The sequence below is a fragment of the Physeter macrocephalus genome, unplaced genomic scaffold, assembly GCF_002837175.3.
Source record: "Physeter macrocephalus isolate SW-GA unplaced genomic scaffold, ASM283717v5 random_445, whole genome shotgun sequence".
Classification (NCBI taxonomy): domain Eukaryota; kingdom Metazoa; phylum Chordata; class Mammalia; order Artiodactyla; family Physeteridae; genus Physeter; species Physeter macrocephalus.
The window spans coordinates 36,265-50,651 of record NW_021145731.1 but is presented as its reverse complement, the minus strand read 5'-3'; the positions used below and the strand labels follow the sequence as shown (position 1 = coordinate 50,651).

General features: G+C 50.9%; 1 protein-coding gene across 1 annotated transcript in view; it reads right to left on the bottom strand.

The window, feature by feature from the left end:
* UPK2 (uroplakin 2) overlaps positions 1–12,096 on the bottom strand; it is a gene marked incomplete at its 3' end in the record, with an annotated part of 20,102 nt that extends 8,006 nt beyond the window's left edge. The window contains exons 1-2 of the mRNA XM_028485548.1: positions 11,953–12,096; positions 7,237–7,293 (exon numbers count right to left, since the gene is read on the bottom strand). Coding sequence (XP_028341349.1) covers positions 7,237–7,293; positions 11,953–12,043 — 148 coding nt within the window. The remainder of the gene's footprint in view (positions 1–7,236; positions 7,294–11,952) is intronic.
* Between the last annotated feature and the right edge of the window lie 2,291 nt (positions 12,097–14,387).

Below are 14,387 nucleotides of genomic sequence, written 5' to 3'. Positions count from 1 at the left end.
GCGCGCCCGGGGCCTGTGCTCCGCAACGGGAGAGGCCACAGCAGTGAGAGGCCCGCGTACCGCAAAAAAAAAAAAAAAATTAACCATCCTACTGACCTTGATATTTTGGGAACTTTTCAAATTACTCAACAGCTAGAGCATAGAAATGATAAAACTGTCACATTGTACTGACTCAGTGTTAGGGTTTCCAAGGTATGGAAAGTTGAGGGTATTGACAAGATTCAAGGGATGGAGAATAAGATCTAGGCTAGTTTTGAGAAGGAATGATAGATGTGACAGGAAAGAGGACTGAGCGAGGGGGTGTTCAATGAGGTCAAGGTAGAACAAAGGTGTGGGAGAGGTGGAGGAGCAGGAGTGGGGGCCATCTAGGTGGCTGCTAAGGAGACAAAGCCAAGATCCTCACTGCAGCTGGATGGGATCAAAATGTTGCTGGGAATTCCCTGGCGGTACAGTGGTTAGAACTTGGCACTTTCACTGCGGAGGGCCTGGGTTCATTCCCTGGTCGGGGAACTAAGATCCCACAAGCCTCGCAGTGTAGCCGAAAAAAAAAAAAAAAAAAAAGTTGTGAGGCCGGCAGGGGCTGAAGACCCCGGTGTCTCCAGGGTCCAGGCAGATAACAAAAGTAGTAAAACAAAGTGAGTGAGACTGGGCCAACTAGAAAGAGTGTAGCAGCACGAGTTCCAGCTACCGGGCCACCCCATGCAGCTCTGGAAGAGTTGCCTTGTGGAAGGTGGGGACCTAGTATGGCCACGCCTCCTCGCTTTTTCAAGAGAATCCAAAAATCTGAATTTTTTGGTAAAATGATCTTATTTTCAAATTTTAAACTAAACATATATTAGGAAAATGCACTTTGTGAGCCAAACAATATACATCTTCGAGGCCAGCTTTGCCCTCGGATCCCCAGGTTGTGTCATCTGGGACACAGGGTGTTGGAAGGATATTTGAGGCTGAGGGCATAGAGGCTGGAGGGTGTGGAAGCAGCAAGGGGTTCAGCACAGCCAGTGGGCAGGACCCTGGTCAGGAGGGTTTGCAATGGAAGGGGTTGGGTACAGAAGTGAAGGAGCAATCTGCCCTGTGATTTCCACAGACAGGAGGAGTCTCCGACAGGGTTTGAGTAGGGAAGTCGCATAATTCAATCTAGTTGTAGAAAAATTACTGAACGAGTAGGTGTGGAGGCTTGATTGTGGGCTAATTAAGCTTCTCCTTAGGCTGAAGGAGAGCTAATCCATACAAGAAATAATGATGGCCCGAATTAATTTATTCAGTAAATGTTTATTAAATGCCTTTGCATCAGTCACTGTGCTAAGTGCTGGACATTGAGGTGAACGAGACATTGTTCTCCCTGAAATTATGGTCCAGTGGGAGATACTGAAGAGGCCACTACTCATTGCATCAGGATTTTAGTAGAAGATGTAATAATAACTGCTGTTATTTACTGAGTGCTTACAACATGCCAGACGCTGTGCTAAATCCTTTATGTATATTTTCTTGCTTGATCCTCATGACAACCCCTATGATGTGAGTACTGTTATTATTGTCCTCATTTTATTAATGAGGAAACTAAGATCAGACTCGCCAAAGAGGCTCCTCACGGAAGGGGCAACTTACATGGGCTTGGGTAGTCTGAAAGGGCTTCCTGGAGGAAGTGGTGAATAAGTGAAGACCTGAAGTTTGAGTAGGAGTTAGCAGCATGAAGGCGGGGGTGGGGGTGGGGGTGGGGAGGGTGGAGAGGGGAAGTTGTTCTAGGCTGTAAGGGACCAAGATTAGAGAACGGGCCCATCCGGAAGGTTAGAGTGGATTTTGAGGGAGTCACTGGAGAAGTAGCTGGGACCAGATGAAAACTATTGTAAGCCCCTTTAAGCATTTTAATTTTTATCCTAAGGCTAAAAGGAGGCCCTTGAAGGGTTTTAAACTGGAGAGTGTCATGATCAAATTTGTGTCTTATAAAGATGGTTTTTGCTGCAATGCAGAGATTGTGCTGGGTGAACAGCTGGGAGATATTTTGGACGTCTCTGACATGCTGTTGAGATAAGATTCCAGGCAAAAGATGATAGAAGAGGAGATTTGGGGGTGATGGTTTGGCTGGGAGGGCTGTGGAGGGGGGTGGAGAGCAGAGTTAAGGGTGCCTCCCAGGTCCTGGCTGGGGCAGCTGGGTGGATGATGGCACTGTCACTAGCTGGGCATGAGTGGGGGTGGGAGCAGATTTGTGGGAAGGGGATGGAGATCACTGAACTTGCTGAGTTGAAGTGCCTGGAGGACACCCAGGTGGAGGTGTATGGAAGGTGGTCGGATGCCTGATCTGGAGCTCAGGAAGGTTGTCACCTAGGTGTGACAGCTGCAGTCTTGGAGAGAAGTACAAGCCAAGTAAGAAGACAAGGTCAAGGACAGAGCCTGGGGAACAGCAACACTATGGGCAGAGGAAAAGAGGAGCCTGCAAAGGAGAATGAGAATCTTCCCTAAAAGAAAAAAGAAGCGCCAGGAGGGAGTGGTGTCCCAGGTACCCAAAGAAGAATACTTCCAGTTTGTTCCCTAGCAAACTGGTGCTCAGGGAATAAAGAGCCATGAAGCGTACTCCTTGGATGTGGCAAGTAGGAGTCATGGAGATTGCTTCAGACTAGGGGAACAGGTGACTGAGCGGGACTGGGCTGGCAAGAGGGTGTTGAAGGCCTGCAGGTCCCGGTGGAGTTGGGCCTGGGATTCGGTGAAGGGGTGGGAGACCAGACAGCCTGGGGAGGGCAGGTGTGAAGGCGGAGGACAAGGAAGAGGCTCTTCTTCTCAGCCCCGGCAGTTCCTTAGACCCTCTTGGGTCCGGAACCTATGACGGGAACAGGGAAGGAGGGTCAGGAGGGGTGTCCTCGATATTGGTGGCATGTGGAGGAGATGGTGTGAACTGAAGCGGTAGAAGTGAGCTGATCTGGATCAGCCTTCCCTTCAGGCCTGAGGAGAAAGGAGCTCTATCCTCCAATCCCTCTCTACAGGGGTGTGGGGCAGGGACCTGGGATCTCCAGCTTGGTGACAAGGGACGTTTTGCCCCTCTTGGGGCCAGCCATCTCTTACACACACATGGACTTCCTGGTTAGGGAGTGGCTCAAGCCAGTCCCCAGAGAGAACCTGGGAGCTGTTTCAAAGTAACCAGGTAGCCACTAGGAGGAACAGTAAGGTATGATGGAAGGGCACCAGCGTCCTCTCGAATCTCATTGCACCCTCGTGGCGGGGAGGGGTGGTCTTGGCATAACTGCCCAGGCCATAACCCCAATCTCTGCCTTCTCCCACCTCCCAGGTCCTGTTTAATGATGCATCAGATATGGTGCGCTTTGCAAAACTGTTATTTGTATAGAAGCCTGAGGGAGGGGGAGGGAAGCCACGCCCTCCTCTTCCCCTCTCCAGCCACTTTACTTGCAGAGAAGAGACCTGCAGTCAAATACCAACCCCCAGTCCCTCTGGCTCACTAGCTCAGAGACTTGCAAACCGAGAGCTGCCGGTTCCCCAGCTCCCCACGTGGCCGCGCTGTTTCTTGCAGCATCGCCGGAAATGGCCTGGCCTCTGAGCTTCCCACACTCCCACGGTCCTCTCCACCTCAGCCCTGCCTCCCCACTCCCCCAGCCCTGAGCTCAGAGCACCCCTTCACCCTCCCACTTAGCCCAGAGTCTGGCCGCTGTGGCGTATTTGCCTCAAGTCTCCCCAACTCTCTGTATCTCCCAGAATAGAACGAGAGCCTCAAACTCGTCCATCCCCTGAAGCCCCCAGCCTGTCCCCAGCCTGCCCCGTCCTGTTCCAAGGGCACAGGAAAAAGCCGGGGAATGGGACACAGGCTCTGCAAGGTAGGCAGAGGGCTAGGAGAGGAAACAGCTTTGGACCAGATGGGCCTGGCTGCACCCCACTCTGGCTGTTGCTCACCAGCTTGGGGCCTTGATCTCAGTTTCCTGCTTATCAATGGAGGCAATAAACCTACCTCTGAGGGCCGTGCTGAGGACGAAATGAAACAAGTCCTGAGGTGCCCAACACAGTGTTTGGCACATGGTAGGTGTTTAAAACAAGTTCCCTCCCCTGTCTTCACTTTGGGGCTCTGATGAAGAGGTAGAATGAAAGAAACTAGGGTCGATGGAGAGAGCTCTCCCAGAGTCAAGGAGGCACACTGGGGTGGGAGTACAGCTCTGCTTCACCCAGGGTGAGGGGAGGGGAGGGAGTGCCAGAGCCCTGAGCCCTCCAGTGCTTCTGTCCTCACTGCACTCCTTGGACTGGCCTTGGGACACCCCTGGGAAAGGCATTCCTTGTGGGTGAAGGCGGTCTGGTGGGGAGGACCTGGGGTGGGGGCACTGCCTCTGGGTGTTGAGCAACACCCCTCCCCGCCCCCCCAACTCATAATCCGATTTATATTCCTACTCCCTCCTCTGGACCCGTCACCATGGCAACAGTTTTCTCAGTTGCACTTCATCAGTTCCTCAGCAAATCTTTTTTTCTTCCCTGTCCTTCCGTCTCTTTTTCTCCTCTATCAGTCTGCCTTTCTCCATACCCATGGTGCTCACCTTTCCTACTCAACTTCTCTGTTTCTCTCTTGCGCTCCCTTTGTCCCTGCCTGCTTCTGTTCAAAGCTCTCTTTCTACACCTTCCCCCCTCATCTCTCCTTTCTCAAGTCCAAGATTGTAGCAACAAGCTAGAGTCTATTGGCTGGACAAGAGCTTGAGTTCCTTCTCACATCAGGGCAGAAAAGTGGAGAGTCATGGAGGGACACAGTTTGGGTCCCAGTGGGCTCTGCACAGAGGTCAGTGATGCGAGAGTGTATTTAAGGTCTGGTCTATCTATTCGACTCTGACCAGGAAGCAGGGAATGGGGGGCGGAGAGGGAAAGCAGGATTGGGCAGTTTCTTCTCTAGTCCCAAGTCAGAGTCAGCATGGCTAGGCTTCCCTGGTGGCACAGTGGTTAAGAATCCCCCTGCCAGTGCAGGGGGACACAGTTTCAAGCCCTGGTCCGGGAAGATCCCACATGCCACGGAGCAACTAAGCCCCTGCGCCACAACTACTGAGCCTGCACTCTAGATCCCGTGAGCCACAACTACTGAGGCTGTGTGCCACAACTACTGAAGCCCGCACGCCTAGAGCCCATGCTCCACAACAAGAGAAGCCACCACAATGAGAAGCCTGTGCACCTCAACAAAGAGTAGCCCCTGCTCACTGTAACTAGAGAAAGCCAGCGCACAGCAACGAAGACCTAACACAGCCAAAATAAATAAATAAAATAAATAAATTTTTTAAAAAAAGAAGAAGGATCAGCATGGCTCTGGGGGTCCCGCATGGCACTGTCCTTGGTTCGCTTCCCAACTTACCCTCAGAGAACTTGCTGCATGCCTACAGCTCCAACTGGCAAACACATAAATTTGGCTCTGACTTCTCTCTCTCCAAATTCCAGTCAAGTCTCTCTACCTCCTCACTGGTCATAACCATGGGGATGCCTACCATCCTGCCTATTCAACAACTCTAAACATGAACCCGTCTTCCACAAAGCATCACTCCTCTTTACAGTACTTCCCTGTCACTACCCAGGGAAAAAACCTCATTGCTACCTGCAACTCCTCTCTGTCATTCTCCATATGTAGCTAGAGTCCAAGGGGTATCAATTCTTCTTTTGAAGAGGAGAATCTGCTTTTATCCCTTTGCCCTTTCATCTATACCACCTGAGACTGAGTGCCCAGCAAGTCATTCGAGGCTCACACTATAGTCCCATCCTCACCTGGGCCTCCTAGAAAGGTAGTCTCCTTTAAGAAACCAAACCCATCTGAAACATGATTTTCTTCTCACCCTCTTTTTCTACTTGATTTATTGAGCACCCATTATGTATTAGGCTCTTCATATATGTCATCTCATTTAATTTTCACAGTAATCTATGAAGTAGGTATTACCCCATTTTACAGGAGAAGGAATTGATGCTCAGAGTAGTTAAAGTAAGTTGTCCAAGTTCTACAACTAGTAAGCAATAGAGCTAGGACTCAAGTCCAGATCTGTGGAGTTCCACAGTTAGGGTTTTGTTTTATTTTGTTGCTATACTAGTCTGCTTCCATGTGACTCTTCTACTCAAAAACATTCTGGTTCTGAGCCTTCTGACTTTCTTATTCTTCCATTAGGCTTTTGAGGTTCATTATGATCTGACCCATTCCACCTACAGCACCATGTATCTTGCTGCTTCTCAATATGCCATGGATTGGTATCAACCAGGAACATTCGTGTGCTTTCGGGTTTGCCTTCATCTCTGTCCTGTTAAATATTTCTATTAATAGTGTATATGAAAATATAGTATCACATTTCACAGATATAAGCCTGGAGGGTTAGTAAGCACTTTGAAAGACAGGGTAAGGATCCAAAAATCAGCTCCATGTATATAGAATGGTAGGAAAACCTAACAAGATGAAATGGTCAGAGATCTGTATAAGATCTCAGCAACACACACAGACTAGACATGTCTTAGAAGCAGTTCAGGTAAAATAGAATCGGGGTATTAGTAAGTTCAGTCTGAGTCATCAGCATAACATGGTTGCCAAAAGTGCATCCAATTTTAAGCCATATTACTAGAGATATAGTTTTTAGAATAAAGGAGAGGACTGATAGTCCTGCTTTACTCTAAGTTGGCCAGTTGTCTTCGTGGGCATAACTTTAGTGAACGGGGAATGTTTAGGCTAGAGAAGAGGAGAAGAGTCTGGAGTCATTAAAGCTCAAATATGTGAAGGCCCAGGAGGTAGTTCATGGACTAATGAGTAGAGACCACAAGGAGATAAAATTCAGCTCAAAGGAAGGAAAAACAGATGTTCGTAAATGGAATGAGTTGCCTTGGGAGGTAGGAAGCTCCCCATTACTGGAGGTGTTCGTAAAGATGTTGAAACACTGCTTGTCAGGGATGTTATCAGAGAGTTGAGCATCAGGAAGGATTGGAACTAGGTAGTTGGTCTTTGAGACCCCTTCCCGCCAAGATCTATGACTTCTCCTCTTTCTGCTCCATCTACGCCCCTCACTGGGGCCTCTGCGCTCCCCTGTACCTGAGGATGCAACCTGCACCGGGTGCATCAACTCCACAGCTTTTAATGATTTAGCATCTTTTATTGTTCTTTAATTGTCCCCATTTTACAAGCTCCTTGAGGGCAGGTGCCTTTATTATCTGTTACAGGATTAAAAACTTATTAACCACTGACTGTTCGCAGCCTCCCTCTGCCTTGCCTCCCCTCAGCCCCAAGATAATTTTATCCCTCACCTGTTGTTGGAAATCTTGTCGTGGCCTGCTCAGTTCCAGGGCTTTCGTAACATAAAACTGGGAGAACAAGAGGTGAGAGATAAGACCTAGAGAGGCAGGAAACAGGTAATGTTTTTTGTGTGTTAGGGAGAATCTGGGTAATGGGTGAAGGAAAAAAGAAAATAATGAAACATAAGAGGCTAAGCTAATCTTTGTAATAAGGAGAAGATGGTGGGCAAAGAGAGACAGAAAAGCTTTCTTGACTACAGAGAACAGAGAGAGGCAGAGAGAGGGGCTGATTTAGCGTTTGCAGAGAGCAATTTAACTGTTGCAAGCTGTAGCAGAATAGAAGAGGAAAGGGAATTTGAACAAGATGTGCTGTAGGTTAAGAATTGGATCACTTTCAAGAGATACAAGTAAAATTTAGGATTCCTTTTCGAAATTACTTTTGATATTTGGGCTGTGGGACCCCAGAATATATTCAGGTTATACATCCTGTAACTTTCATAGGACCCAGCATGGTATCAGGGTGAAGGAACCCCCATCAAGCAATACCCAGTCCCTGCAGATAGAACAGACATGGTCCTGAGGCTGTGGAATCCTGCAAAAAGGCAGAAACGTTAAGCTTACTCCCTTACTTCAGAGTTAGAACTTTTAAAAACACTTCCTAATCTGGGATTTCAAGTTACAAATGCCCCAGGAGTTAGAATCAGTTACGGGTCTTGACAGATGGAGAAAATGAGGCCCAGGGAAGTTAATCAGCTTGCTCAAAGTCACAGAGCAGGTTTTAGGCCTGGTTGGGACTGGGAGTATGCCTGGCCCAAGGCTCTGTCCACAATCCAGGGATGCCTTTTTAGGTTGAGCCAGAGACCTACGTGCATGTAAATAAGGTCATGGTGGGAGAGGAAAGGGGGACTGGGAGACTGGGGGTTCTGAGCACCCCTCCCTCTGTTCAGAGCCCTGCACCAGGCTCTGGGGGACGTCCAGATAAGGAGGCCAAGCCTGCCTTCCCAGATCTTATGGCCTCACAGGGAAATGAGCCAGACGCAGGAAGAAGTCCAATGGAAATTTGGAAGCGAGTGCTGCAGTGGTGTCGTGGAAAGTGTCTGGACTGGGAATTAGGAGACCTGGCACCTCTTCCAGCCATCACTCACCAGCCATGTGATTTTAGGCCAGTCCTTTCACCACTCTGTGCCTCAGTTTCCTTACCTCTGAACATTCCATCTCTTCAAAATAAAAGCTTTAACTGGTTCTTGCTACATACAAGAGCAAGTTGCATTAATATATTTGGGGGGTGCTCTCCCCCAGTGCTCACCCCTCCCAGCAAAATCTCAGAAAGGCTTTTGCCTCCATTTGACGGCAAGAATTAAATGTTCCCAGGACTCAGAACTGGCAGGCAACCCAGGCAGTGAGGAGTAGGAGGTGACTTGTGTGGCCTTGTCTGGGCCCTGCCTCTGACAGCCTCTCCGGGGCTTATGAACTCTGCCTTCCATCCCCAAGCCGACCAGAGCCATGTGATTGTTTTTCTCTCAACAAACCAAGCCTTCTATTTAATTGCTCTCCTCTTGATAAAAAAGAGCCTGGAGATAAACTCATCCAACCCCCTTGTTTTTTGAAGAAACTAAGGCCCAGAGATGAGGCTGACTAGGCCAAGGTCACATACTCTTGGCTTTCAGGCCAGTCTCCTTTCTTTTTTTCTTTTTAAAAAATATTTTTAGTTATTTTTTTATTTATTTATTTTGGCTGTGCTGGGTCTTAGCTGCGGCATACAGGATCTTCGTTGTGGCATGGGGACTTCTTAGTTGTGGCATGCATGTGGGATCTAGTTCCCTGATCAGGGATTGAACCCAGGCCCCCTGCATTGGGAGCGCAGAGTCTTACCCACAGGACCACCAGGGAAGTTCCCAGTCTCCTTTCTTTTGGGACTTGGAGAACTTATTAGATATGGATTGTTTGGGAATGCAGACTTAGCGATCTCTTGTAACATCTGGTGAGACCCCTTGCTGGAATCCTGTTCTATACTTAGACCTCCAGTTAGATGTACTGTCTGCCTGGACAGAACCACACCTTAGGCTGGAATGTCTCAGCTCAGATGGTGCTCGCTGCAGGAAACTTTCCCAGACTCCCAAGTCCCAGATAGATGTCTCTCCAAAGTGCTCTGCAAGCCTTCATGACACTGAATTGAATTCGCCTGTTCACGTGTCTATCCCCAACTAGAGTGAGGTCAAGTGACCTCTGTGAAGTCAAGGACCACATCTGTCTCATTCACCAACATATACCTATTGTCTAGTCCAGTGCCTGGCACATAGTAGGTCCTCAACAGATATTTTTTTAGTGAATAAGTAGGTGAGGTTGGTCAGAGAAGGATTCTTGGAGGAGTCAAGGAATCCAAGGAGGACAGGATTGTCCTTGCTTGGGTGAACTGCTTATGCAAAAGGAAGTCTTAGATAGAAGATAATTGGAAATGGGGAGAGGGAAGGAAGTGAGGCAACTGGGAAAAAAGAGAAAGGAACCCTTGAAGGTCATGGCCTTCGCTAACCTGGAAAGGCTTCTGGGTAGAGGGGAGGAAAGGTCTCAGCCCTGCCTGGGATAGGAGGAAATGGTTGTGAGCCCTTAGAATCCTTCAAGAGGCCCTCTTTATGGGGGAGAAACTCAGAAGGCAGCTTGGCTAGAGGGGAGGGAAACTGATGGGGGACCGGGTAGCTGGTAGGAGCGTTGAAGCCTGGCTAGAGGTTTGCATTTTGCTGCTGGGGTCTGGAGGGAATGGGAGTTCTGGGAAGGCTGGACACAGAAAAGAAGGTGAGGGGCAGCTTTCTTCTATTGCTCCCCTTCATTCGGTTGAGACCCTGGCAGGATAGAACCTATATCTTCTATTTTCTCCTGTCCTCCTCCAGGTGTCTGGGCACCTGGGACCCACAAGTAGGGTCCCTAGGGCAAAGATCTGGAAGTGGCTGAGGCAGCCTGATAAGTGGGGATGGCATGGCAGGGATTGTGGGAGCTCTACCAGCCTCCCCACAGGATTCTCGTTCTCTCCAAAGGTGCTATTCCTGCAGGAGTACTCTAGCTGCCTCCAAAGTTTTTCTTTCACCAATCCCCACCTGAGCGTAGCTTTTGCCAGAGACTGCTAAGCCAGATCTAACCACCAGGGGGCAAAAGAGCAGTCCTGAGGTCGGCGTCCCTCCACTTCCCCACCCGCACACCTGAGGGCCAAGATGGGCGGTGCCTCACCTGGCTCTCACAGGGAGCCTGGGAGCTCCATTAACCCCTTCCTGCCTAGACTGAGGTACTGCCCTCAGGCATAAGTCTTTCACGGTCGAACTGGGGGGCAAATCTGATGGTGGAGGAAGTGCTGCCTAGGAGAGGGGCTAGGGTGGAAGTGAAGTCAGGGTTTCCGGCCACTCGGGCCCTTGTCCTAGCTGGAGCTGTGGGAGGCTAGCATTCTCTGCCTCGGTTGGGTAGCTACCCCCACAGATGTGTGAAGGAGCCCCCTGGAGGCGAAAGAGGCCCGGGATGCGGTCACCTGCGCGGGCCTCCCAGGCGGGATGCGGAGGAGAATGTAGAAGCAGCCACAGAACCCAGACTTCCGGGTTCCCTGCATCCTTCTATCTGTCAGGGCTCTTTGCAGCAACTAGTGGGGGTGGTGGCGGGAGGGTGGCCAAAGGGTGGAGGAAGAGGCACAGAGGGTTGGGGTGACAGGGGAGGGTAGACAGTTAAGATGTAGCAGGAGAGCGGACTGGATTACGCAGCTCTCAGGTGCCGGGTTTTGTGTGTCGTTCTTCGAGCACCAGGCAGCCTTCTAGGGCTCTGACAAGCCCAAGTTCGGAGACTGCGTTCTGGGACACAAGGTGTTAAACTGTGGGTGGGAGTAGGGTCGGGAGTCCCTCCCTTCTTCCCTCCCTCACAGCGTCACCACCTAGGAGTCCACCGGGCTGGCGCGCAAGGAGTTAAGTCTGCCCGCAATCTGCGAGACTGGAGCCGGGGAGGAGGAGGAGGGGGAAAAGGAGGGGGTAGAGAAGGAGAAGGGGGAAGCCGACTGAGGGGAGACAGCGCCAGGAACCCCCTCCCCAGGGACCTGGCCCCTGGGCCCCCAGCCCCAAAAGAGGCTCTGCCCTCCCCGGGGTCGTGCTCTCTCCCCCCGCCCTGCCCCCGCCCTCCAGCTTTGTGTCCCCAGGAGGGTGGGCTGCAGGATTTCCAGCCAAGCCTTGGCTGCCTGCTCAGTTTTTCCAAACCCTCCAGTCGGGGAAGGCGGGAGCCCTGTCAGGATAAGAGTCCCTCCCCCACTGCCCCTGTCGGCCCCCTCTCCCAGCCTCCCTTTTCCTGCCCCCGCATCTTTTCCAAACTCCTTTCGCTGTCCGACCCTGGCCCCTGCGCCCCCTATCCCCACCTCTACTGGCTCCCAAGTTCCAAGTTCAGGTTGGAAGGGGCCAACTGGGTCCCACAATTCTGGAGAGGAGCTGGTAAAACCATACTCCGCAGGCCAACCCCGAGACCTGCGGGGCGCCGGCCGTACTCCCAGCCTGGCGCCCGCCCCATCCCAGAAAGTGGCCCCAGGGACACCAGGGAGGGTGGCCCCGGGGTCTCCCGCCGTGGAATGGAGGCGGTGCTGGGGGAGCCGGCAGAGCAGGGCGGCAGGCTCTGTGCTGCTGGTGCCAGGCCCTGGGGCAGGCTTCAAGGAGGGGCAAAGTGTTCCGAGGGCTGGCACGGTTCTGTCCAGCAGGTCTATTATATAATAATCACCATCTATCAGGAAGCCAGGCAGCTGGAGTGAGTGGGGAAGCCAGGATGCCCAGATCCGCTCCTTTTCCAGGGCCCAGGAAGGTGTCTCCATCAAGGTGGGGGGTGTGGCAGCAGCCCAGAAGTGAAATGAAGTGGGGGTCGAGGGGCAAGTGAGGGGCGCTGGGCAGTCCGAAGGCGGCCCCACAAGCCCCGCCCCGAAGCTGACGGACAGTGCCCTGAGCCAATGATTGAAGTCACTGTGGGGCTCAAAGTTAACCCTTTTTTGGGTCCCTGTTTGCTTTTGGGGATAGAGTCCCTTCCCAGGAACTGTTCTCTAGTCCTGACTCCCACCTGCACGAGGTCGGTGATGAGTACCAGCTGGAGGATCCTTTCGTCCTAGTCACCCCAGGTAGTAATCTCAGATAATCTGCAGCCCTGGCTCCTCCGACCCCCTACCGCCACCCCAAAAGTAAACTGTGTTACAAAATGTGGTTGTGTGTGTACACCCTGTGGTTCCAGAAACAGGCCCACGTAACGCTGGCACACCCACACTGCACCACGAACAGGCTATCCCCATGCCCGAACTTCCACCGACACTCGACACTCGCTGACACACCTGTGACACTCCTCGTGACACAGTGACACACAGATACGCGGCAACACACGGTGATTCCCCGAGTTCGCCAGTAGAGGGAGCCACTCCATTCCAGCAATGGGCCACCGGCCTCTCTCCTCTCCTTGCTCACTACAGCGTTCCACCCAGAACTCGTGGCTGCCCAGAGCTCGGGCTCCGCATCCCAACCTGGAACCTACGCTGGGGGAATGAGTCACAGCTCCACCCAGGGGAGTGCTCTACATGGCTGCTCCACAGGACATGCCGAATACATTTGATTGTGTGCCACAATTAACAGACCTCTTGCAACACAGCCATCACTCACCCCTACAAACATTGTTTTCTGGACCTGCTATGAACTGGGCATCGTGCCAAACGGATCATCACAAGCCCATGCGGTTTGTGTCATGTATGTAACGGGAAACTGACCCACATAACTGGGTGGACCCTTCCTTTCAACAAGCAATCCTGTTTGAGAAATGGCCTTCTTGTCTTTTGGCTCATCTTATAGCAGGACCCTGGGGAGGGGAGAGGAGATTAAACACTACTTCCACGGGTCAGGTACTATCCTAGGCTCTGAGATCTTTCACACCAGAGCTCAGCCTCTCTGGGCTTCAGTTTTCTTTTCCTTTAAGTGGGGGTAATACCTATCTCACAGGGTTGTGATGATTCAGTCCCTAACCCAGCTTGGTCTTGGCATAGCAGTTAATAGGCACTTGGAGAAGTTTTGTTGATTGGCTCAAAGCATGATCAAGAGATAGTGTGTATGAAAATGCTTTGTAAACTTCTATGTTAGGCACCCATAGAGGTTGTTATGTTATCTTCTTTCAGGGGTTTCTCCCCCTTTTTCACCTGTGCCTCCCCAGACCTTGCCCAGTGCCCAGCTGCAGACACCATCAACCCATCAAGTGAGTATTTACTGAATCCCTACTATGAACCCAGCCCTTGAGTGCTGTGGGGAATATAGAGGCATAGGAGACATGGTTTGGGCCCTCAAGAATCTTTCGGGGCAACCAGACATATGCACAGGAGAATCAAGATAAAACATACAAGTAGGTACTCAGTTGGGTGGCATAGATGTAGTAGGTGTCAAAAGAGAGGGAGGTCAGTGAGAGCTAGAGCTATCTGGGGACCATCTGTGAGGAGGGGCAGGGGAGAGCTCAGAGGAACCAAACAGCATGAGCAAAGGGGCTTGCTAGTGCCCTTCAATGGTTGTTACTTGTTGGTATTAATCCTGGGTGGGTGGGGGTAGTGGGATACAGGGAAAGTGCCCTGGGATAAGGAGACCCAAACTCTAGTCCTGGGCTTACCACTTTCTAGCTGTGTAACCCTGAGGAAGTCCTTAACTAATGCAAGCCTTTGTTTCCTCATCAGTGTCATGGGGCCATAACATCTTTCTCACAGGTTTGTGGCAAACACTGAAATAACATATGAAATGCTTTTTAAAACACTTCACAATTTTTTTCCATTGGATCTATTCTCCTATAGGGTCTTGTGTGTGTGTGTGTGTGTGTGTGTGTGTGTGTGTGTGTGTGTGGCACTTTGAGCTTAGGATAGAGTTCTTTTGGGAGAACAAAGGTTTTACTTCCACAAACATTTTCTTAGTATCCACTTTGCGCTGCTGAGGATTGAGGTGAAAAAGTTCAGTCTGCATCCTCAGGGAACTCAGGGTCTACTACGAAAGAGAGATGAATACAGAGATGTGCAGTGCATAATGAATGTGGGTGGATACAATGATGAGGGGACCCAGTAGAGAGAGAGAGAGAGAGAGAGAGAGAGAGGGAGAGGGAGAGGGAGAGGGAGAGGGAGAGGGAGAGAGAGAGAGAGAGAGAGAGAGAGAGAG